Source organism: Falco naumanni, chromosome 6 (assembly GCF_017639655.2).
Source record: "Falco naumanni isolate bFalNau1 chromosome 6, bFalNau1.pat, whole genome shotgun sequence".
NCBI classification, from domain to species: domain Eukaryota; kingdom Metazoa; phylum Chordata; class Aves; order Falconiformes; family Falconidae; genus Falco; species Falco naumanni.
The window spans coordinates 80,125,719-80,148,993 of record NC_054059.1 but is presented as its reverse complement, the minus strand read 5'-3'; the positions used below and the strand labels follow the sequence as shown (position 1 = coordinate 80,148,993).

Below are 23,275 nucleotides of genomic sequence, written 5' to 3'. Positions count from 1 at the left end.
CCTTGCTTTCCAAGTAATCCTATATACCTCAGCGGAGCTTTGCTAAATAAGACAACAAATAAGCATAAACATGGATCAGATTTTAATCATCTTAATGCAATAGTATTTCCCCTCCCCTCTTTAAAAAAAAAATAATAAAAATCAGGGACTACCTGTAATAGCAAGGCATGTTAAGTGCCTTAACTAATTCTCACTAAACATTTTCAGGATAAATGTCCCTGCTGTAGAAGGTGGGATAATAACTGAGCACTCCAATACACATCTATAGTGTCCCAGTCAGGACAGAAACATAAACCTGTGAACACAATTTGGGTCTGAAGTCCCAAACAAGTCTGCAATCACTCAGCTATGCTTTCTCTCCACAGTTTGGATACCAAACTATCCACTAAGGATTTGCCACTTACTATGTATCTTGCATCATTTCCTTTGTAGGTGGAGGTATAAATACCCTTGTGTCAGCTGGTGCAAAGAACAGAATTTGTACAATCCACAGCTAAACAGGCTGAAGGAGGCAAACACTGACAGGGAATAGATGGGGGTAAGAAAACAAAAACAAAAAAAACCACAATGACACAACCACCAAGAACTAGAAAGGGATATATGAAGGCTATTTTACCTACAGAGTCTTGTTTTTTCTTCAAATCATGGTGAGGTTAATTGACACAAGAAAGAGGAATTGTATCTGAATCCAATATTATGAATGGAATTACTAGCGTATATCAAGTGGAAAACTTCAGTTACCAGCAGAAGCAGAATGGTAAAGAAAAAGGTCCCACATTTCCTTTCCAAGCTTTTAAAAAGGTCCTTATCCCCACCTTCTGGTGAGTCTATTGAGACAGACGATAGATTCCAACCATGAAAAGCAAAGCATCCTAAAAGTTAGATAAAAGCTCACATTTACAGTATCAATGTTGAGAAGCAGATAGCTTCCCTCACAAAAATAAGCTACTACCTTTTTCTTAGACTGCACAGAAGCTATGGCTTACATAAGTACGTAAAGTAAGCAATAGACTGAAACCACTTTAAACACAGCAGTGTAGTTCACAGGGCAAGAAAGCAAAAGGAATTTAAGTTTCCGATTTCAAGGAGGGGTGGAGGTTTGACTTTTTTCGTTGTAAATAACATACCCATCCATGACACTTTTCAGAGTACAGGAAGATTATAAAACTAAATCTCCAGGAACAGGATTTGCATTTGTTCCAAGTGGGGGTTTGGGGTTGGGGTTTTTTTTGTTTGGTTTGGTTTGTTGGGTTTTTTTTGTGTTTGGGTGTTGTGGTTTTTTTTGGCGGGGGGGGGGGGGGTGTTGTTGTTGTTGGGGTTTGGGTTTTTTCTGTAACTCAAGTTTGCACACACTGATTTCCACCATCACTCCCCATGGGCCAGATTCTAAACCCTTCCAACACATTCTAAAGCTCTCTTTCCAGGTATCGTCCCACCTGTTTGAAAGGAATCAGCTACAAAATACCAGCCATTTATCTCTAGTTACAACAAGACCTTTACTAAGCACTGGAAAACTGTTAACTTCAAAGTTCAACAATGTAACACAGTATTAAATGCTTGTCTAAGAACTCTCACATCTGTAGATTGAGTTTACTGTTATCAGTACATAAGTGAAGCTATTTCATCAAAACTTTGCTAGCCCAGTAGGACACCCGTAAAATCTTGAAAAAATATGAAAGTGCACAACACAAAGAGATGAAACACTGGATATTTAAAAATGCATTAGGATTCTGAGCTCAGCAGACAATTAAGAAGTATTAAAAGCAATTTATTAATGCAAAGCACTGAGAAGCAATTGGTTTCCTGCGGTGCTTATTTCAATACTCGCTTTTTGGCAAAGGGCCTTCAGCATTGCAAAGCACTTAAATATCAGTTACATAAAATGTTTCATTCCTACCTTGCACATAATTCCCACTCAGGTTCAGTTCAACTGCAATGTACAAGTTGGCAGTATTTTAATTCAGAGTTTGAGTGACTTTATAAACTCTGAAATTTTACATAACTCATTTCACGTATCTATCAAACATATCACGGTAATGCACACCAGTAATACAAACAAGCTTTTAAAAAACAAATCATCTTACAGAAGTATGTTCTAGTTAAAGTAATTTGAAAATTGAACCTACATCATAAAATGACAGACAGAAAATGCACACAGCAGCAAGCCCTGATCCTATAATCTGCAAGAAGCAAGACTGTGATCCAGAAGAAAGCAAACAGCAAGAGGAAAAAAGCAAAGGTAAAAGAACTGTATGAATTCCCATTTCAGATGTTTTGTCTAATCTTTCTGATAAAGTAGGTAGGCATCTATCTCAGGTATTTAGAAGGAGGTCATGATGAAAATTCACAAGGTTTTTTTTGTTCAGTCAAAATGGGTTTCAGTAGAAAACTTTTGTTAAGAAAAAAAACAAATTGGTGGAAAAAATACTAATTTCACTACCATTCAGCCATAGAAGATTCAAATGGAATTTTAAAGGACTGCATGCTCCTTTCAAACTGAAGTCAAAGTAGGGAAACTGGCTTCAAGTTCTGTGAAAGGATCAAAAAAACTGGAAAATTAATCTTGGTGCTTGTCTCCCAAGCACATACCTTCACAGCACTTCTGCATTAGGGCTTCAGTGACCCCATTCATCGGTTAAAGGCTTCCAAATGTTTTGCTTTTGTTCTTACAACAAAGGAAAAAAAACCTCTGGAAGATCAAGTGTTTTGTTAGGTGCAAATAAAGCTGGGTAGGAAATACAGCAGTCTTGATGGTTCTTGATGGTCTCACTCCAATATTTTCAATTATTATTCTCCTCTGCAGATACTATATTTTCTACTACGGTTTGAAAGATCAGGTAACAGGAAGACAGAATGTTTATAAACCTCTCTAAACTCCCATTTCTGACTTGCCTGCACTTTCAAGCTCAATCCATTACTGCTAGGCACATGTGGACTCAGACACTAGCAAACCACCTTAGGCACATCATCTCTGGCACTGACGTTCATCAAGACTGAAGACACACTACTTTCCATCAGGATCTGCCTTTTGCATTCTGCTTCCAGCTATGCTGAGTCTCTCTGGAGCACCACTTATTTACACTAGGGTCTCGTGAAGAAGGTGCACCCAGTCTAAAACACGTTCTTTGTCCCCCACTAGGTGTTTCTAGAACTACTGTCCCCATTTCATATGCAATACTTCCATGAGTTACTAGCCTAAGCCCTGAACATATGTTCAATCATGTGATCCCAAGATATCACAAGAGAAATCTCCACTTAATCCAGCAGGCTTCAACTGGTATCAGGACAATGGAGCTGCTTCTACATGATGTAAGTTCAGTGCTGTCAAGGCCCATTCTGAAGTCCTGAGGCCACTGTCAAGGAGTAGTGACAGCAAAGCTGCTCCATGCACGAGGATTAAGTGGAAGCTGAGGGTGACCACAGCACAGGCAGTGCCCTCACAGACCAGGGCAGCATCTGAACAGGGTGGGCTGAACAATGTGCTGGTCATAGCAACCATTGACAACCCTGGCCACAGAAGGTGATGGGAACAGGTCTGGGTCTGTCTAGGGAGTCGGGGAGAGAAAGAGATGGGCCCAGAGCCAGAACTAGAAAGGTTGCAACATAAGTCCAAGGCTACAGTATGTGTCCAAGGACAGGACTTGAGACAGGTAGACCTATATAATTGTTCAGGCCAGGAATGAAGGCCCCATGCTGAGCTTAAACGGAGTTTCTGGACCAGTAAGAAGGTGAGACTGATCACAGTAATCAAAGTCTGTTGGTGCAGTTAGGGCCATGACATAAACCCCCATGTTCTGGCCACATCTGTGCTATTAATGATAACTAAGTTATTTTGAGGAAACTCTTAGCTTTACTCTTGGCTTCTGAAATGGCTATTAGGAATGATTGCTGGGACCATGCGGACTCCCAAACCATGCCTGGAAGTCGTTAGGGAATGTACTATTTGTCCTCAGCCAAAAGCATGTCATGGACCATTTTAAAAATTCAGTTGAAAAGATTATCATAGTGCTGGAACTCTTGCCAGAACATTATTTGATTTATAGCAGCAACACGGTTTAAGACTATAGCATCAGAGATTAGACTTCCATGCTTATTAGGACTGAATTTCTTCTCAGTAGATTCAGTTAAGTGACCCAAAGCAATGCATCAATTTAGGTTTTAAAGAAAACTCGGACAAGCAAGTCAAAACAGAAGTTTCCCCTTAAAACCAATTTAATAAACTGGCTATAAACTACTCTAGGATTTAGCTACACTGTACTCCTTCAGTCTGGACTTTCTTTCAGCTTTGTTACTAAATCACGTATGGCCAATTAATTATACACCCTACCTGGTAGCACTGCTGGTATGTTCGCTGAGGAAAACAATATTTTTTACCAGGCTTGCAAGCAAGCAAGCACAATTAAGACATTATTTCAGTCTCACTTACTAGCTATACACAGGATGCCACAGACAGAATACAAGTGGAATGAGGAGAGTTTAGAAATGTAAAAAAATTTGAAAAGATAAAAAGTATATGGCTAGAAGCCAAGTTCAGACAATGAGCAACATTACACTGCAAAAATTAAGATCTAGGTTTGTCATAATCAAAAACGCTGCAAAAGAACTCTGACAGTAACAATTACTCTGTAAAACTATTTTGCAGGGCTGGAATAAAACTCAAATACATTTAGGGTGAACATTGTTGCTCATATCACACAAAACCAGCAAGGATTAAAAATTTTAATTTGTATCTAATATTCAAGGGGCAGGATATTTATAGCTACATTCCTTAACATAATGTATTTTCCCTTCTTCCCACAGCTAAAGAGCTGTGTGGTACATGAAGAAGTCAGCAGATGGCACCCATGGCACTTGATACAACCAGACCACAGACAGCATTGGTTTCTTCTGTATCAGCCAGGACTTTCCCTTATACGGTGTAAATAGTCTAAGTGGGTATAAATTATCTTCATTATCAAGGTGACATGCCGCATGATTATTAGGTGCAAGGAGAGATCAGAAAGAAGTGTAAGTGCTTTTCACTTTCATATTTTTAATCTCAAATTCCACAGCATTGGTGTTTTTACAGTTTTCAGAAGTGAGAATCTCAGTTTCAAATACTCTTTCACCCCACCCTACACACAGCTAAGATACGACATCAAGAAAAAAAGAAAAACAAGCTAAACAACTGCCATACAGATGGCAACTCAGGTGTACCACATAGCTCAAAACCACAGACGGCATTAACAAGAATCTAAAGTTTTCCCTTAAAAAAAAAATCAGTATCACAGAATACTAACACAACCCATGTTTTACAGGTCTGGCGTTAATAGGAGTCCATATGCTACAAAGATGTGGATAAAAGACAGATGAAGGTCTTTCAAAAGCAAAGTAAGGTAGGGAGGACATTAGGGAGGGCATTAATGCAGATGTAGAAGAAAAAGCAAGGTAGGTATCTAATATTTTAAGGAGACCAGCCCATCCAGAAACTGTATACCATTTATTTGTGGTACAGAAAACACACAAAATCCTAAAACAGTCACTGTCCTCAAATGACTTTCAGCTTAAGAGTTTTCTGAGAATCCAGTGTCTACCCCCACCCTTCATATATACTACCAGAAAGTAGTTGGTGGTCTGTTTTTCACATGGAATAATTCTCACTCGAAGTGCAGATCTGTGCAAGACCTACTAACGTGGGGGGGTGGGGTGGGGGGGTGGGAAACGACAAAAAGAAACCAAGAGAGAAGAATGGGCTGGAAAAATACAAAATACGGGATTGTACTGGGAATAAAAGATACAAGTTTCAGAAAAATCTCATCATCTTTTGTAATGTATCCAATAAAAGTATTGTAAGTTGATAATGCATACATCCATCTCTTTCTGCTTTAAGACTGACAAATATCAGATAAGGATTTAATTCTTAGCCCTGAATTAAATGAAATGCAGATACACAGTTTGGATAAACTATTTTAAATGGTTTTTATTGTCACTATACAATGTCAATCTGATTGTACATTTTATATCAGCAGAAAGAATACAGTGCAATAAGGTTTTGAATAGATAATCTGAACTATGCTTCAGTGACAGTTAGCACCACAAAAATTTCTCAAAATTTAAACACATACACAGGACATGATGCATTTGCTATATGTAGGTCATTAAACAGCAGGTAGTCTGAAAAGTGTAAGAGTGATAGATTTAAGACAACCAGTAATGAATAAAACAATCTCTTTGGGAAAGACTTATTAAAAGGACAGCACAACACTTGTGATATATTTCTGCTGCTCCTGTTGACAGCAGCAGACTTCAAAGGAATTTGGAACCGTCCATGACCGAAACAGGATCAGCCCCAGCCAGCACAGGCTTATGAAAGGCAGATCCTACTTGATGAACCCAATCTCTTTCAACAACAAGATGACCTGCCTAGTGGATGAGGGAAAGGCTGTGGCTGTTGTCTACCCAGACCTTAGTAAAGCCTGATTCCCACAGTATTGTCCTGGAGAGACTGGCTGCTCATGGCTTAGAACGGGCTTACGCTATGCTGGGTTAAAAGCTGCCTGGTGGGAAAGGGCCTGGGGGTGCTGGTCAACAGCCGGCTGGACATGAACCAGCTGTGTGTCCAGGTGGCCAACAGCATCCTGGTACTGGTGAGGCTGCACCTCAAATACTTGTGTTTAGTTTGGGGCCACTCACTACAAAAGGGACATACTGGTACTGCAGTGTGTCTAGAGACAGGCAACGGAGCTGGTGAAGGGTCTGGAGCACAAGTCTGATGAGAAGCAACTGAAGCAACTGGGGTTGTTTAGCCTAGAGAAGAGGACACTCAGCAGAAACATTATCGCTCTCTACAACTACCTGAAAAGGAGGCTGTAGGCAGGTGGGGGTCCTCTCTTCTCCCAAGTAACAAGGAACAGGACAAGAGGAAATGGCCTCAAATTGCACCAGGGGTGGTTTATATTGGATATCAGGAAAAATTTCTTCACAGAAAAGGTCATCAAGTACTGGAACAGGCTGTCCAGGGAGGTGGCAGAATCACCATCCCTGGAAGGATTTAAAAGACTTGTAGATGTAGTATATGGGAACATGGTTTAGTGGTGGACTTGGCAGCGCTGGGTTAATGGTTGGACTTTTTCCAACCTAAATGATTCTATGAAAACCTTTAAGTCAGACTATGAGAAGTAGCCACACACATCTATTCAGAGGAACAGGATCACTAGCAGATAAGAACAGAATGTGTGTAGAGGTTATTCATTTAAATATCTATCATTACATAACCTGAATTTTCTCTTTGCTTGTTAAACACACATTCTTGGGAAAAGCCACCCAAAAGCTTTGCAAAGGCAAGAAGTGAAAGCAACCAACATCAAAAGAAAGTAAACTTGCTAATATGTACTAAAAACATTTGATATTGTATAGTAGCGAGACTCTGCTGTGCTGTGTCAGTGCTGTCAGTCTGTACGTGGCCCTGTCCCAGGAACTGGAAGAAAAGCAAATAAAAATAACTCCAGTTTCCAAACTGGCAGAAGACTGATCTAGATAGCCCTGTGGCTTGATGCAACACAAGCTCAGCCATGTGAAATACCCATTTCCTTCACTTCAACACTGGTGGTATTTCAGCTTTAGTGAACTGACTGTTTTAAGTCTGGGATGCCACAAACTCCAGCTGTTAAACAAACAAACAAAAAACCCTGAAGCTTTTAATAAGAAGTATCTTGAAAGAGAGACAGATAATTAATCAGCATGACTTTTTCATGGCTTTTAGAAGTCAGCCCCATAGTGCACACCAGTCTGTTACTGAGGCCTTAAAGCAGGGGCCAACTCCCACTCAGTCAGGGGTTGGTACCTCGTTTCCTCAGCACCTGGTTTCCAGTTTTGTTCTTCCCTTGTAAACCAGACACACACTGGAGAAAACCAGGGATGAAATCGCCAGATTTCTCCCCAATACTAGTTCCAGTAGCACTACAGGCAAAATTTCTCTGTGATTGCATGCTGCAGCCTTACAATGTCTTTATGCTTTTTAGACTAACTGCAAAACCAATTAAAGACAACACATACTGACCTGAATCTACCCTGCTGCAGTGTAATAGATGCTTTCATTACTCTCTGGCCAGGGATACTGTAATTTCTTTTTCCCAACCTACTCTCATCTTAACTTCCAGTTCATTAGTCTCTATCACATGGAAAAGGTTTCTCTAACCCTCTGAGACATACACTATATTTGCAATGCCTCTGTTTCCATATTAAGTTTCAAAGCTCAGTACAAAAGTCATGTAATCTAAGCAGGGTAAAGTGTCCATAAAATGCAATAAAATTAGAGCAAAAGAACCTACAGTTAAAAGTAATCACATTAAAGCAAGACAATAAAAAGAGTACAAAACATTTCTAAAACCATTCACGCACTCATACTACACAGGAAACTCAAAAGTTTGAGCAAACTCCCAGCTGACAAAATGGTACAGTTTATCAGCAGATCTGCTGCCTGAGGACTGAATCAGAGAACACAGCCATGGAGAAGTCCTTGCACTACTGCAGCAAATGCTAAAACTTCCATCAACTGTGAAGAAGCATAAATTTATCAGGCACAGACGAAAACATGTTTTCAAATGTACAGAAGCAATCGCTAATTCTTCCCCCTTGATTCAACTCTTGAATATTATCTCCCACCTTATGCTAAAATCTATTGGGGAATTTTTCTTAACCAATGGCACAATCTTAAACCTGCTGTGTCTCTCCCCTCCACTCTGTATGACCTCAAATCACCTTCCAGTATCCCTCATTTTCGAAGAAGACATTCTTTTTCAAGCATTACTTCTTACCCACTTCCATTAAGCATTGATTTACTAACTATTTTAAACTCTAGGGCGGTGTTCTTAACATTTTGTCAAAAACATTTGAGAAATTCCCTTAAATAACCAGTAATTAAGAGTTGTAAATTTACCATTTTGAATGTGATTAAGCCAGAATGTAGCTTCTGTAAATGCAATGTCTTTATGCATTGGTAATGAAGGCTGACCTTCAGTCAGCAGCCTTTTCCTTGGGCCAGAAAGCTGATATCAGAACTTGTGGATGGATTAGGACCTCTGATGGTATTAAAATAAAGAACAGCTGCTGCCCTAACCACATTAGAATGGCTTTACTGCACTTTTTGATTACCATCAGCTAGAAAAACAGTATTTTTGTTGACTTCAGAATGACAGTTTGCTGGAAGGAGAAGGGCAAAACTGTGTTTGATTATTAGCAGATAATAGTTGATAAGAACTACTTAGTAGAACAAATGAAAGGCTTTTCTATAAACTGCATAAAGGCAGTTTTTCCCCTTAGAAAGATGTAGCTCTTGTGTCAGCAGATACCTGAAGGGTTGACTTCTTGTATTAATATGCACTGTGCCAACCTAAGTTTCAATTAGATGCAAGAAGTTCCTGTAGAAGTCATTGCTGTGGTTTATTCCAAGTGTGACCTGGTGTCTATCTTCTTGGCTTTAATTTGTTTTACAAGAACATGCTACACCTTAGATTGCCAGACAAGAAAAAAAAATACTCACACAAAAACAGGAAACACTAGTCAACAATAGCAAGTATTGTCAGTTACAATAAATCCAACTCTCTCAAACTTGGTACCTATGTAACAGCATAAAATTACATGGAGACATTGCTGCTGAGTTTTCTCACTTAGCCCAGAAAGCAACAGATCCTACCACTGTCCTGTGAAAAAAAGACTCAGAATTCCACGTACATACAGTCAAACTCTCAAATATTTTAGAGCAGGATAATCAGAAGGAAAAAAAAACATCAACAACAACAAAACTTCTCTGCCAGCAGAAGCCATTGGTTGAACTCCACATCCCAGTTAACACTGGCAGGGAGCTCAGAGGACAGGTATACTAGCCTCAGTGTTGCAGGTCAGATCCCGACTTCCTTGAAGATCAAAAGGCATTCAAGTCCAGGAATTTAGTTCAACCTGTTACAGAGGACAGACAACTGCAAAGTGGAATCTTAATCTTAAATATGTACAGTGTTTAGGGATATCTAAATCAGACCTACCCACAGATTATCCTACAATGTCCATTCAGCTAGAAGACTGAGTAATTAACAGAACAACTCTTTATTGACTGACAGGTAAGACCTTGCAATTCCCTCTGGCCCCCAGAGCCTGTTTTCTCATGCCACAACAGAAGGTCCTCATAAACCTTGGCATGGATTTACAAACACCTTTGTTAAAATGTCTTATTATTTAAAACTTTGTGTATTTTAGCAGAACTGATAAGAAAATATTTCTCTAAAAAAAAAAAAATTGAAATACTTACCCTGAATGGTCCTTTCCCAGGAAAGTTTTCCCACCCACCCTGGTTTCTTGAGATAAGGCGTTCCCTCTAGACTGCAGAGGAGAGCACGACCAGAGAGTCGACACTATAAGAATTTTTCCATAGTTGCTCTTAAGGAGAAAAGTACATTTCCAAATTTAAAAAGCAGACAGTAACTGCTGTCTTGTGTGTTCTGGAAAGAACATTAATCAGTTTATTTTTGTAATTTACAAATAACTAGTATAGTTAGATGCTTTGAAGCACTCCTCCAAATTTCAGCTGCAATGAATACAGGCCTACCTTTAACCCAGTTGGTCTTTTGCCAGGCATGTTCTCCCATCGAAACAAGGGTATTTGTGCTACCAAGCACCCTGTGCATGGATGGGAAAATAACCCCAAGTCCTGCATAAGTTACTAGACAGCATATACATTACAGACAGCGCCATTTCAGGCTCAGGAATACTTGTTAGTTTTTTTCCGGTTGGTTAATTGAGGGGGTTTTGTTTAAAAAAAAAAAAACAACAAAACACCCACACATTTTCAGAGCAGGAATTGAATTGAGAAATACACAGAGCCTGGCAATTTCTGGATGACAACAGGATAATCATGGCCAAGGTATACCTTCTACTTGTATGGGAGGAAGCGGGCATATGCAGATTCACCTTGACCATAATGTTACAACTGCAAAATCTCAGTATCCTTCTAAGAAACACAAAGGGCATAAAGCTTATGCATTTTTCCAGAAAGACACTGAAAGGATTCAGCATTTCTACTAACAGCCAGAACAACCTACCTGGGAAGGCAGAAGGAATGCCTAAACCAGACTAGACTAACAACTTACAGTCCCACTAGAAATTCTGCAAATCACCTCAGAAAATAAGTGTCAGACCCTATGTATCTAAATAAACGCAAGTTGTCTTGTTAACAGGAACAAGAACAACCTTAAATAACCTCCTTACAAATATGTATTAAAATTCTGACTATGTAAATCACACCAAGGTTAAATCATTTTCTTCCCCCTAAACCAAAATAAATACCCAACAGATCCCAAAAGCCAGTGAAAATTAACTTTGCTACTGCCCTTTCTCCAGTAAAGCCACAGCACCTTACTGTTACTGTAGTTCTAGTCCTAGGGAGTTCCAGGCACTCAAAATGCTTTATGGATCCCACTGCTATACACGTTTAGATAGCTGATATGATACAGTGTGTCTGACTTCATGAAGTTTCTGCTTTTGTTATCAGAGCTCCTCAATACTCACAACTGACCTGTAAGTAAAGCATGAAAATTACAGCTATAGAGCATCTCATCCCATGTGCCAATACATAGCTGACTAACAAGGTCTAGCAGCTATATCATAGGAAGTAAACTAAGGCAGGTTTATGAATGACAAACATCAACAGCTTTTTTAGGCTGTAGAGAAGACTCATAATATGGCTGAAAAAGTTGGGATTATCACTCCAGCAGTCAGACAGGATCTTAGATGCAGAGTGAAAGTTCATAGATGTTTTCAGCTGAAATACTGTATTGCACCGAAATGACTTCACAGCAGAAGTATGTGAAATAAGTTACAGAATAAAATACAGGTGCCATGGAAAATGTATTTTTCAGACTGCACACTTCTCAGAACAAGAACAGCCTCCTATAGCTTTATCTTAATGCTGCCATTATCATACAAAAAAATTCTTGGATGTCTGTAAACCACCACCCAGGGAAGAGTGCAAGATAGGATTCCCAGAGGGCAGCTATGATTCATGAAGTGCTAAAGAAAACTGCTCCTGCAGCCTTTTTTTTTTTGCAAGCTCTCCATATTTTTATTAGCTGCGTATACAGTGTATAGTAAAGAAAAAGCTCAATTTTCAAAGAATGACAAGGAATAACATTCACTCCATTTATAAAGTAGAACAAAACAAAGTAGGTTGAGATTCCACAGCACAAGGCACAGTCTGCTTCAAGTGGCAGTTTCTGATAATGTTATCGTATCAACGGACAACAACCTTAAAAGGTAGAAAAACTGAAAGTAAAACAAAGCAACAGCAAGTGTACCAGGAAGGCACAATGATGCCTGCATTCCTTTCCAGCCTTAGAGCACTGACTTCATCTTTGCTAGGGTGACCTTCCACTGAGTCCATGCTTGAATACTAATATTAGACTAAAAAGAAGTGTGCCACCCTCTAAATATAATGATGACTCAACACCTAGAGGCTTCAGTGATGTAATATGACCAAAGAGGTTCTGACTTCATAATCTACATTTTTAAAAATCTGAAGTCAAAAGGAACAGATCTTCCCCTGCAGAAACAAAGCCTGCCTCTTAGAGCATCTTCTTGATTTAGTCTGTACGAAAAGGGAATCAAAGAAACATTTCATACATGGCAGCAGACACACTGGCTCCACTTTGTTTAGAAGTAGCACTGAGCAGACACATTTCAATTACATGCTTCAGAGTCAAAGCATCAGTAGGAAGTTTCAGTTCCAGCATCAACATATAAAAGTTAAAAGACAACACAGCAGACTACTGAACAGTTTGGTGCCCTTTACTGCACCTTCAAAATAAGAACAGCAGCATGAAGATATGCTTTGTTGAGAAAGCTGAATGCAAGTACAAAGGAAAAAAGCCTTCCCAAGTCAGGCCACAGAGTTCTCTTAAAACATCATCATTAGACAAATATTCCAGCACTCACTTGACGTATCTATCCTTAAATCTTTTTCAAGGCCCACGCTCAATAATACATCTTGGGGTGGGGGAGTCAAAGGAAGTCTAACTAGGCTGCTGTAGTAAAAGCAAGTAGTCATCCAATATACGCAAATAAAATTGTAATGTGAAAGAATCCCTCATGAAAATATTAGCTGTTTTCATAGAAAGTCCTTCCATTAAAGTAGCATTATCTTTTTGACTTGTTAGTTCAGCTTCTTTTCTCCTCCCTTCCCCACCCTGCCTCCATTAAGCTTATAGTTCAGGAAATGCGTTTTTAATCACCTTCATTCCCTAATCTTGCATGCATGGCATTGACGCTCCTCACCAGAAGAATTAGGATACACTTCAACATATGTTCACAGAATCACAGGCTCATGGAGGTTGGAAGGGACCTCTGGAGGTCATCTTGTCCCCTCGCCTGCTCAAGCAGGACCACCTAGAGCCAGCCCAGGACCACATCCACACAGCTTTTGAATACCTCCATGGAGGGAAATTGCACCACCTCCCTAGGCAACCTGTGCTCAGTCACTCTCACAGTAAAAAAAACTGTTTTCTGCTGTTCAGAGCAAACTTCCTGTGCTTCAGTGTGCCCACAGCCTCTGTTCCTGGCACTGGGCACCACTGAGAAGAGCCTAGCTCTGCCATCTTTGTACCCTGCCTTCAGGTGTTAATACACACTGATAAGATCCCCCCTGAACCTTCTCTTCTTCAGGCTGAACTGTCCCAGCTCTCTCAGCCTTTCTTCATAAGAGAGATGCTCCAGCCCCTTCCTCATCTTAGTGGTCCTTCACTAGACTCTCCCCAGTAGGTCCATGTCTTCCTTATACTGACAAGTCCAGAACTGGGCACATGTTTGGTCACTGTAATTTTTCCTGCATAAATAATATTATCTCCTAATGGTTTGAATTACACTGGCAAGAAAAAGCACTTAATGGACTTTGGCTAACATTTCCTAAGTAACTCCACCATAACTAAAATGCTCAGAAAATGATAAATCATTCGTTACCTGAAATACAACTATCAAGTTTAATAGGCGTTCCTTCCAATTTGAACCAAAATAGTGGAAGAGCATACAGCCTCTAAACAGCTTGAGGAAACACAACATTCCCTCACATAAGCATATTCTAATAGTGAAGTTTTGTGTAAGCATCTCCGGAGGCATTAAAACATTAAAAGAAACCATCTTAAGAGACAAAGATGCTTCACTTTGACAGTGGGCTTACCAGTTTCAGCCTGAAGGAAATTACAGAGTCACATTACAAAAAGGATGATTTTACAAAACAGTGAAATATACGTAACAAAAACACAACAAAAGGGTTACTATCTGGAAAGCCTAAGGGCTATGTGTAGCAATTAACATCTAAAACACACATCCATCCTTAGGAGTAATTAGTTATGCCCCTTGGCTCTCCACCACAACTGCTTTATCAGGAAAGATAAAAGGAGCAGCACCTTCCATTCAGTCACACAGTCAGCCAAAAATAACAATCTCAATTTCACCATATCTTGCTCACTTAAGCAGTGCCATCAGTTTTTCCAAAAGACATGTGGCAAAACCCAGGGTTTAGGGGTAATTTCATTTTAAGCTTCTTTACAATATGACTTCCATGACCTGACCAAGTCAGTGCTGTACACTACAAAAACCAAAACCATCTGCCCCTACCATTAACATGTTATATGCCAAAACAAATTATCAGTCCCTCCAGAGACGGGGACACAGCTGAATGTGATCCCAGCTTTGCAACAGACCTGTTGGATAGCCTACTTGAGAACAACTCCTTTGCTCTTCCTTAAAAACTAAAAATCTAAGTATTTTCTAGTCATATTATAAAGACAGTACAATTTCTTTTTCTGTACAAATGAGGCTGTCCAGGATGGGAGGAGATAAGCAAAGCCACCTCCCTTCAGTTGTAGCAAGCTCTTGGTGCATTGAAGCTGCCAAGCCATCCTGTGCAAATTCTTAAATGCCCGTATTATTGACCCAGCTATCTGGGGCACTCTCTTCTCCCAAGTAGAAATATTTTTCTAAAAACACAGGTCTGAAAGGTAGGGAAATATTTTTTGACCAGCCGCTCTGTTACCGTAGCAAAATCAGATACACATAGCTAGCACTAATCTATATTCCTCCCTTCTTCTACCACTACCTAAAAATCAGGCAGTTACTCCCAAGCAGCTTTCTTGAAGCCAGATGGTTCTGGCTTGTCTTCAGGATCCCAGGGCCCACAACTCTTCAGACTCACTGCCCAGGTTGAGACCTTAGGGTGCCATCCAAAGGAAGACTCAAGCCTGGCCCGATACAGTTTCTTTGTCAGTTAAGGACAGAGCCTTCAGCTGCAAGAATTTTCATCTTCAGAAAATGAAGATCCAAAACTCAGACTCATCATCCCTCTTGACAGGCAACACAGAGCCCTTTCTGAGAGATGCAGTACAGCCAGATGATACTGGTGAAAGGGTGTATCTGATACAGGCCGCAGCAAGAACTGACAAAAGCAAATCGACTTGTGCACAGTGCAGGCGTATATGCTGCTACGTGTTTCCCCAGGGTTGCTGCAAGGAAGTACTCAAGCACAAACTGGAATTTACCCTATATCTGATACAAAGTAGTTAAATGCCTTCAAATTAAAACAAAAATATGTAAGGCATTTGCTTTTAAAAGCTATCTTTAGTGAGTATATTGCTTAGAAATTTGTGTTAGAAGTTTGAATGTGACAATTCAGCCTCTTGGATGCTTCAGGTAACTAACTTTAAAGCTGTCAGCATGAGTTATTTACATTAATACTGTTGCATGCCAGAGCCACTCAGAAGTTTAAATATATGAATATTATTTATGCAGCAAGTTCACACACCAAATCAAAACAACCATTTATAATGAAGGTTTCTCTGGCTTCCTTTACTAGCTAACTTGTAAGTTCCAAGCTACTCATACCTCCAGTTTCCTCCTAAAAGCGTAGGTAGGAGTAAAGTCAAAGATACATTGCAAAAACTTTACTTTCTGCAGAACGGGTAACACAACACAACTACTGTAGATATAACCATTATTGTAGTATGTTTGTTAAACTACTGCTACATATACATTAGATCAATGTGTAATTTAAGAGATGATTGTTAGCCGCATTTCTTAATTGTGATTGTGTGGGATTTTAAAAACTTTAGCTTAGTAAGTTGACAGTATTTTTTATTGAATTCATGTCTGCTCTTATCCTGCATCAACAGTTAACAATAGAAAGGAATTATAGGTATTATATAGGAACTATATAATACTATATACTATAGTATTTATATATAAATACTCTCTATATAAAGGAACTATAGGTATTAAACATATATGTTCTACAGGAATAATAAAAATATTAATCAGCGCCCTAGGTTCTTGGATTTAATGAGAAATCTGAAGGTAATGCCATCTAGGTAAATACACTCACAGGAGTAACTACTTACCTGCAAACAGAGCTGTTCAATCCATGTCAATAAAGAGTTTACAGATATGCACACAGAATAGAATACCCACCTCCACAACCCAGCTGCTATTCTTAAAACACATCCTTAAGTCCTGCAAGTCTTTAGGGATTGCTATCCCACATACTTACATAATCATCCATTCCATTTTCTAACTAAGCCATCAGCTAAACACCAGAATACAGCTCTCGAAAGGGAAAGCTCAGGAGCAAGTGGGGACAGAATCTCTGCAGGATGAAAAAAGGATTCTTTAGTTCTAGACGGGCTTGTGTTTTCTTCCATTAAAAGTGGACTTTCGGACTTCTTCAACATCAGTGAAGTTCTAACCAGACTGTCACAAAATTCCACAATATAAATGTAACATGCTTATCAGCAAAAGGCCTTAGACAATTAGAGAATGGGTTGGGTTGGAAGGGACCTTAAAGATCATCTAGTTCCAGCTCCCCTGCCATGGGAAGGGACACCTTCCACTAGACTAGGTTGCTCCCAGCCCTGTCCAACCTGGCCTTCAACACTTCCAGGGATGGGGCATCCACAGCTGCTCTGGGCAGCCTGGGCCAGCGTCTCACCACCCTCACAGTAAAGAATTTATTCCTAATATCTGATCTAAATCTACCCTCTTTTAGTTTAAAACCATATACAAAGAAAACAAAATGGTGCAGTTTTCCAAGATTACAACTTAGTGTAGGATTTTTTTTAATTTAAATATGACCACTTTGTTTAGGGCTGTGGTATGAACTTTTATTTTCTTTTAACCTGTGTTACTCAAGCATACACACATTTCACAGATTATGGAAGATGAAGATGCCTGAAAAATTAAACCTAATCAATTCCATTTGTGCAACCTCAACAGATACCGCTTTCAGTAGGTTTAACGGGAAGCCTGTATCCTTAGAAGTCTTGTTTTATTTCCTTTTCATCTAGTAAGTTCCCCACTAAAGATCCTTTAAGCATGATGGCCAGGTTTGGTCCCAGCAAAACTAGTTTTCTCTGGAAAGCTCATCAGTCAGTTCCAGCCAAACCGCACTTTATCACTGCCAGCTTGTCCAGAAAAGACATTCAAGCAGCCTCAGATGTTCCTTTAACAATTAGCCTAGACTAACGTCATCAGACAAAGCCCCAAGCTATCAGTTTTATATCCCTGACATCTCCATCAGGAAGAATACTAGGCTAAGAAACAAGAACCAAACACTTCTGGCAAAAACAGATTTTATTTTTTATTTTAAGAGGATATTGTTTTCAACATTTTGTTTTAGACTAATTACAGAGTTAAAAATATTCTCATGCAGTTCCTCATCTTTGTTTTCACTACCCTTCATTTTAGGTTTTTCCAGATACATGCTTTAAGTCATCTGAAATAACTAATTTTGAGACCTTATTGCTCCCTACAACTACCTGAAAGGAGGCTGTAGGCAGGTGTGGGGGGTCTGTTTCTTCTCCGAATAAGCAACAGGACAAGAGGAAATGGCCTCAAGTTGCACTAGGGGAAGTTTAGATTGGATATTAGGATAAAACATATTCACGGAAAGGGTTGTCAAGCAAGGGCAGTCAAGCCTTGGAACAGGCTGCTCAGGGGGGTGGTTGAGTCACCATCCCTGGAGGTATTTAAAAGATGTGGTGCTTAGGGACATGGTTTAGTGGTGAACTTGGCAGTGCTGAATTAACAGTTAGACTTGATGATCTTAAAGGTCTTTTCCAAACCAAATGATTCTACGAGAAAATACAAGAATGGCAGCCTCCCACAGTGGTACGTTATCAGCAAGCGGGAGGAACTTTCACATGTTTAACTTCGCCAGCTCCATCATGACTGCAACTATGAAGACGTGTACCCACATTTTAGTATTCTGCAAATCTAAACAGAAGAAGAAAATTTTTTGTTCACTGTAGTTGACAAAAAGGCTTTTGAGCTCTCGAAACAGACATCATGGCAGTGTTGTCATCACCTTAGAAAGAAGTCATATTTGTGATATGGTTTCTTTGTACATGACAGATTAATCTGTTTCATTGAAACAGCAATAAATACAAACGTAAGGCATATATTTATCTCATATTAAAAATATGGAAAGTGACACTGTACCTTACTGTCCTCATCTTCAAACACAGACTGGTGAACATTACAAGCAAAGAGAGAATTCGGGAGATCGTTGAAGTCAATTATTTCATGAAAGTCTTCCTCTGCAAAACATCTCTTTAAATCGTTGTCTCCATTTATAGAGTAGAGTAAGAACTGTCGTCCATCTTCCGAGATGCAGCCATAGTGATCGAGGCCTCGCATTCCAAAGAAGTATGAGTCTCCCCTCATCCCTGGCAGCATGGAAAGACACATACACAAGTTAATCCAGAAATTTTTAGTTTGGGGGCTTAGTTTGTAGAAAGTACGCTTCACACTAAGGCAACAATTGACCTCTGAAACAGGGCACTACAACTAGTATCACCGAAGTTCAAACAGGGACTTTGCTTTAAGTTTCATTTATTACCACAGAAAAGACAAAACCAATTCAGCACAAGCTGCATAACACAACCAGAAGCAAGGCATTACTTAAGTACTCTTTGCCCTGAAAGAAAATACTATGTTGTATTTGGGTTTAAGAGAGTCATGTTTGTCACTGGGAAGGCAGGCCGGTGCTTCTGAGCTTGCAGTCAGCTTTGACAGAAAGTGTAACACACTGGCTAAGAAGAAAATGAAAATAACTGAAGATTTTACCAGGCATCAACTCAAGGCAAAAAAAAAAAAAAAAAAAAAAAAGAGACCCTGTTGGAAAGTAATATGAACACAGAATCACTGAAAAACAGCACAGCTACACCACATCACCGTTACAAACAAAAGCCATTTTTTCTACAGTTTAAGGACAGAACATACCCTGGTTTTCCATGCCCATTTGCAATTTCTTTGTTTGCATCTTAATCACATTAGGAAGTAAATAAAAGGTGATGGAAGAGTGGACTCAAGAGATAATTCTCACCACCTTTTAAGAAAATCCTGCTGATATTGGAGCCTTCACTGCAAATCCATCAGGGCAGACATTTCAAGACAGGTAGCAGCAACAAGCCCACACATCAAACAGTATCCCTACTGTTGATACAACAGTAAACTTCATTCCAGCCAACGGGATTAAGTAAAGGTCCAATTAATTATCAGTGTGCTAATTAGTATAAATTCAGGTATTTATCAGTCCTTAGTATTGGTACATTAGACATCAACCTATAACCTCTATAGAGCTCCAGTAAGTTAACTAGAAGCTACGCAGATGAATAATTCCCTTATAGTTTTGTTTCTTTTGGTAACATATGCAATCATTGGCTGCTTTTTCTCCTCATAACATAAGGAATTAGAAAGTTACATAAACACAGTGTGCTCATCTGTTTCAGATTTGCCCTTGCTCTATTGCATACTTGCTATTCTCTATAAATAGTTGTAAATATTAGCTCAAATACACTATTTAAGACTAGTATCCAAAATTAAACCCTATGGGTTTATAACAATCTCAGTAAAGCAAAACTAAATTATAGAGGTATCTTGCCATGCCTGTGCCTTCATATAACCTCATTTTTGCTGCTGGTCTGAAATGACATTTGGCCTATGACAGAGCACATCATTCTATAACCTCATGTTATGGAAATGTCAGTAATTGTTGCCGAAGTCTCAGGGCTAACAACAGAAGTCCACAAGAAAACAAGCTAAAGTCATGCTCAAAAGTATCAGTTTGGAATACTGAGTCCATACTTACCACACTTTCAAATTGCATGATAGAGACAGATTTATTAGCCAGTATTAGACAACTAAGTTGGAAGGGACCTGCAGAGGTCACCTAGTCCAAATTACACAGGTATCATTCAGAACCTTGTCCAGAGGTAGATGTTCTGCAGCAGTATAACTCACAGTGCATATGATGATCTGTAGAGAGCTGGCAGGTCACAGATCTTAGCTGTCCTCTTTTCCCAGGTACTAAAATATGTTACACAGCTAAAACAAAATAGTTTCCTAGTCCTGTAATCTATGCATGCAATAATTTATGCGTTTATATATAATTGTAGTAGGAACTCTGTATCACAGCAACATTGATTGCCTCTGGTATTTTGAACCAACTCACTTAAGCCTAGTATTACCATACATTTCAATGTAAACATACCCAGGTAAGTACTATAAAGAAGTCCTCACAGCAGCCACTACTGGGGAAGAAACTAAAATTCAGAATGTATCACCACTCTAGCAGGAAATATTAATAGGTCATCTACTCCAAATTCAATCACCTCTAAACACGTTTGCCATCACGTCTAGCCTGTGTCAAGATGAGATTAATTGCTTTTTAGTTTTATGAAAATAAAACTCAAGCCCGGTATGATACAAAATATAATTTAGATGGGAGAGTACACTTTTGCCAGTGAGTATGAAGTATTTCATTCACAAAAGGCAAACTATGTGCAGTCAGTGAAGATTATTTTATGGTCACACTGGGTAAAATCCTTTTTTCCCACCAAGCATTAAGCTGGAAGAGTCCACTCAGCAAACAGAGATGCTTCAAAACCAGCTTTACACAACGGACCCAAAGAGGATAAAGACAAACTGATGTTCAAAAGTTGTAGGAATTTTGATTATGAATTAACACTCAATAAGCATTCTAGTGAGAAGAGCGAAGATTAAATGGAACTGGGAGTAGGGAAATTTTAGATCTACCAGAATGTCCTAGGATATAAACAAAACAGGCATCCACTGGCTGAATGAAACTTAGAGACAAAGTAGCACAAGAGAGGCAATACAGTATATTGATTTGTTTTCCATACACATTTCTATATTAGCCAATTTCTCAAACTGTACTTTTAGTCCAATACATATGCTTCACTTTCACTATAAAGTACGACAGTAATGTTAAAGATCATGGCAGCTAACAAGCTTCATGCATCCCGTTCCCCAATGCATAACAAAGCTATTACTGTGTACAGAGAAGTAGAGGATCTCAATACATTGACAGAAGTCAGAAAAGTCTACAGGTTTCTTCACTGAACTGTTTATTGTTTGCTCCTGATGGAACCATATTATAAGGTACTAGATCGGAAAGGAAGCTTTTAAATTAAGAATTAAGCAAAACCACTATGACAAGCAACAGAACAGGACTTTAAGTTACAACCATGCCAAGTTCAGTTTTTTAATCATCTTAGTTGGCAATAAGGAAATGAGCATGCACTATAGCAAGTGATTCCACAATCTCTAGGCTTCAAAGTGCCATCTGAAATTAGAAATTAATAAATACTTTACCATTATGCAGCAGTAGTTTTGCTCTGCAAGGGCCCTTTAACAAGAAAAGCTTGCTGATTTTTTCAGTCAGTTCTTGAAGGAGATTTGCTCAGTGGGACTTGGGTATTGGTCAAGTCTTCTTAAGGAAGCCACTGTTTTGTATGCCTTTTGACCACCTCTTCTTAATGACTTGTACATAAGGTGTGTATCCATGCACATGCCTCGTCTACACTTAAGATATACCCAGAATTCTGATCAGTATTCCCTCCACTAGCAAGTAAACTTAAAATATCCTGATTATTAAATCCTCTGCACAATTTAAGATGGGACCTGCACAGTTAAAAACATCCATAAGGAATAACTATTTTTTCATAAATTTTACGTGGCAAGTGCCACGTACTGCACCACAATTAAAATAGAAATCTCACTAATAAAGCACAGATATTCCCCAAGAAAAATAAACTGCCCATGAGTCTGAGCTCAACGAGAAATCAGAGGGCATAAATGTACTTGAATCAACAATGTTTGTTAGCATACTTCAAACCCTTGCGCTGTAAGTTCGGACTCTGACCAGACAAACTAGCACTTCTGCCAAAAGATGCAACATAGTCAGTCCATTGTGCGCCTCAGGCTTCTCCTTCCAACACCTTCTATAGTGTAGAAAGCACCTCCTGATCCAATTCACGGCACAACCACACAAACTGATTCAATTAAAAGAAAAGACCAGGCCTAATGAAAAAAGTTTGTGTTTAACTCCATTAGGTAGATAACTGACCTGATTCACTTCATTACTGCGTGAATATTTGTAGCAAGAAAAGAAGAGGGCCAGCTTTGTGAATGGACAGACAACAAGCAAAGGTTAGGATTGTACTTTTAGGCAACTAACCTACTTAAAGCATTCATGGAATTATAATCTGAGTTTTCACACCTCTGCATGAACTTCGTAAATTACTGTATCAGAAGTTATCTTCAGACAGTCATGAGCTGGAAATCTTACCTTTTCCTACATTGTAACGTTACACACACACACATAAATAAAAAACAAGTAATAAATACATATCCTCTGTTATGTCTGTCAAGCACCTAAGCCCCGGGTGTTTTCTCGGTGGTAGTGTTTTGTCACTTCTTCTAAGTTTACTTAGCCACTTCCAGGCAGTAGTCTGTCAAAAAATATTCTCTTCCCAATTATTCTACTAATTTAAAACAAAAGAATTTACATTTCAAATCCCTTAAAACAATTAATTCTAAATCCTGTATAATCCATGAACTGGATTGACATAGAAAATAAACCCAATTAAAAGTTATCTTTTACGTAACTACAATACAATCACTGGATCACATTCCCATTTATATTAAAGCTCCTTTCCACAGCTTTTGACAAAATAAATCAACTCCCCACCCCTTATGGTCTCTTTTATATCACCAAAAAACCAAGACAGACATCCACATAACATTAAACTGTAATCATCTTTCTTTTAAAACGTAATGAGTACAAACCGAGTTGGGCATTTGCTTCTCCCTTTCCCCTTTATTTAAGAACCCAGGTTACATCTGGGTGGGCTTTAAGTTATTTTTGAGTTTGGTGTAGGGTTCCAACACTAGACTTTGAAGT

General features: G+C 39.0%; 1 protein-coding gene across 2 annotated transcripts in view; it reads right to left on the bottom strand.

The window, feature by feature from the left end:
• RCAN2 (regulator of calcineurin 2) overlaps positions 1-23,275 on the bottom strand; it is a 95,899-nt gene that overhangs the window by 68,725 nt on the left and 3,899 nt on the right. For both annotated transcript variants that reach the window (XM_040598416.1, XM_040598417.1), the window contains exon 2: positions 18,508-18,734. In XM_040598416.1, coding sequence (XP_040454350.1) covers positions 18,508-18,732 — 225 coding nt within the window. In that variant the 5' untranslated portion in view covers positions 18,733-18,734. The remainder of the gene's footprint in view (positions 1-18,507; positions 18,735-23,275) is intronic.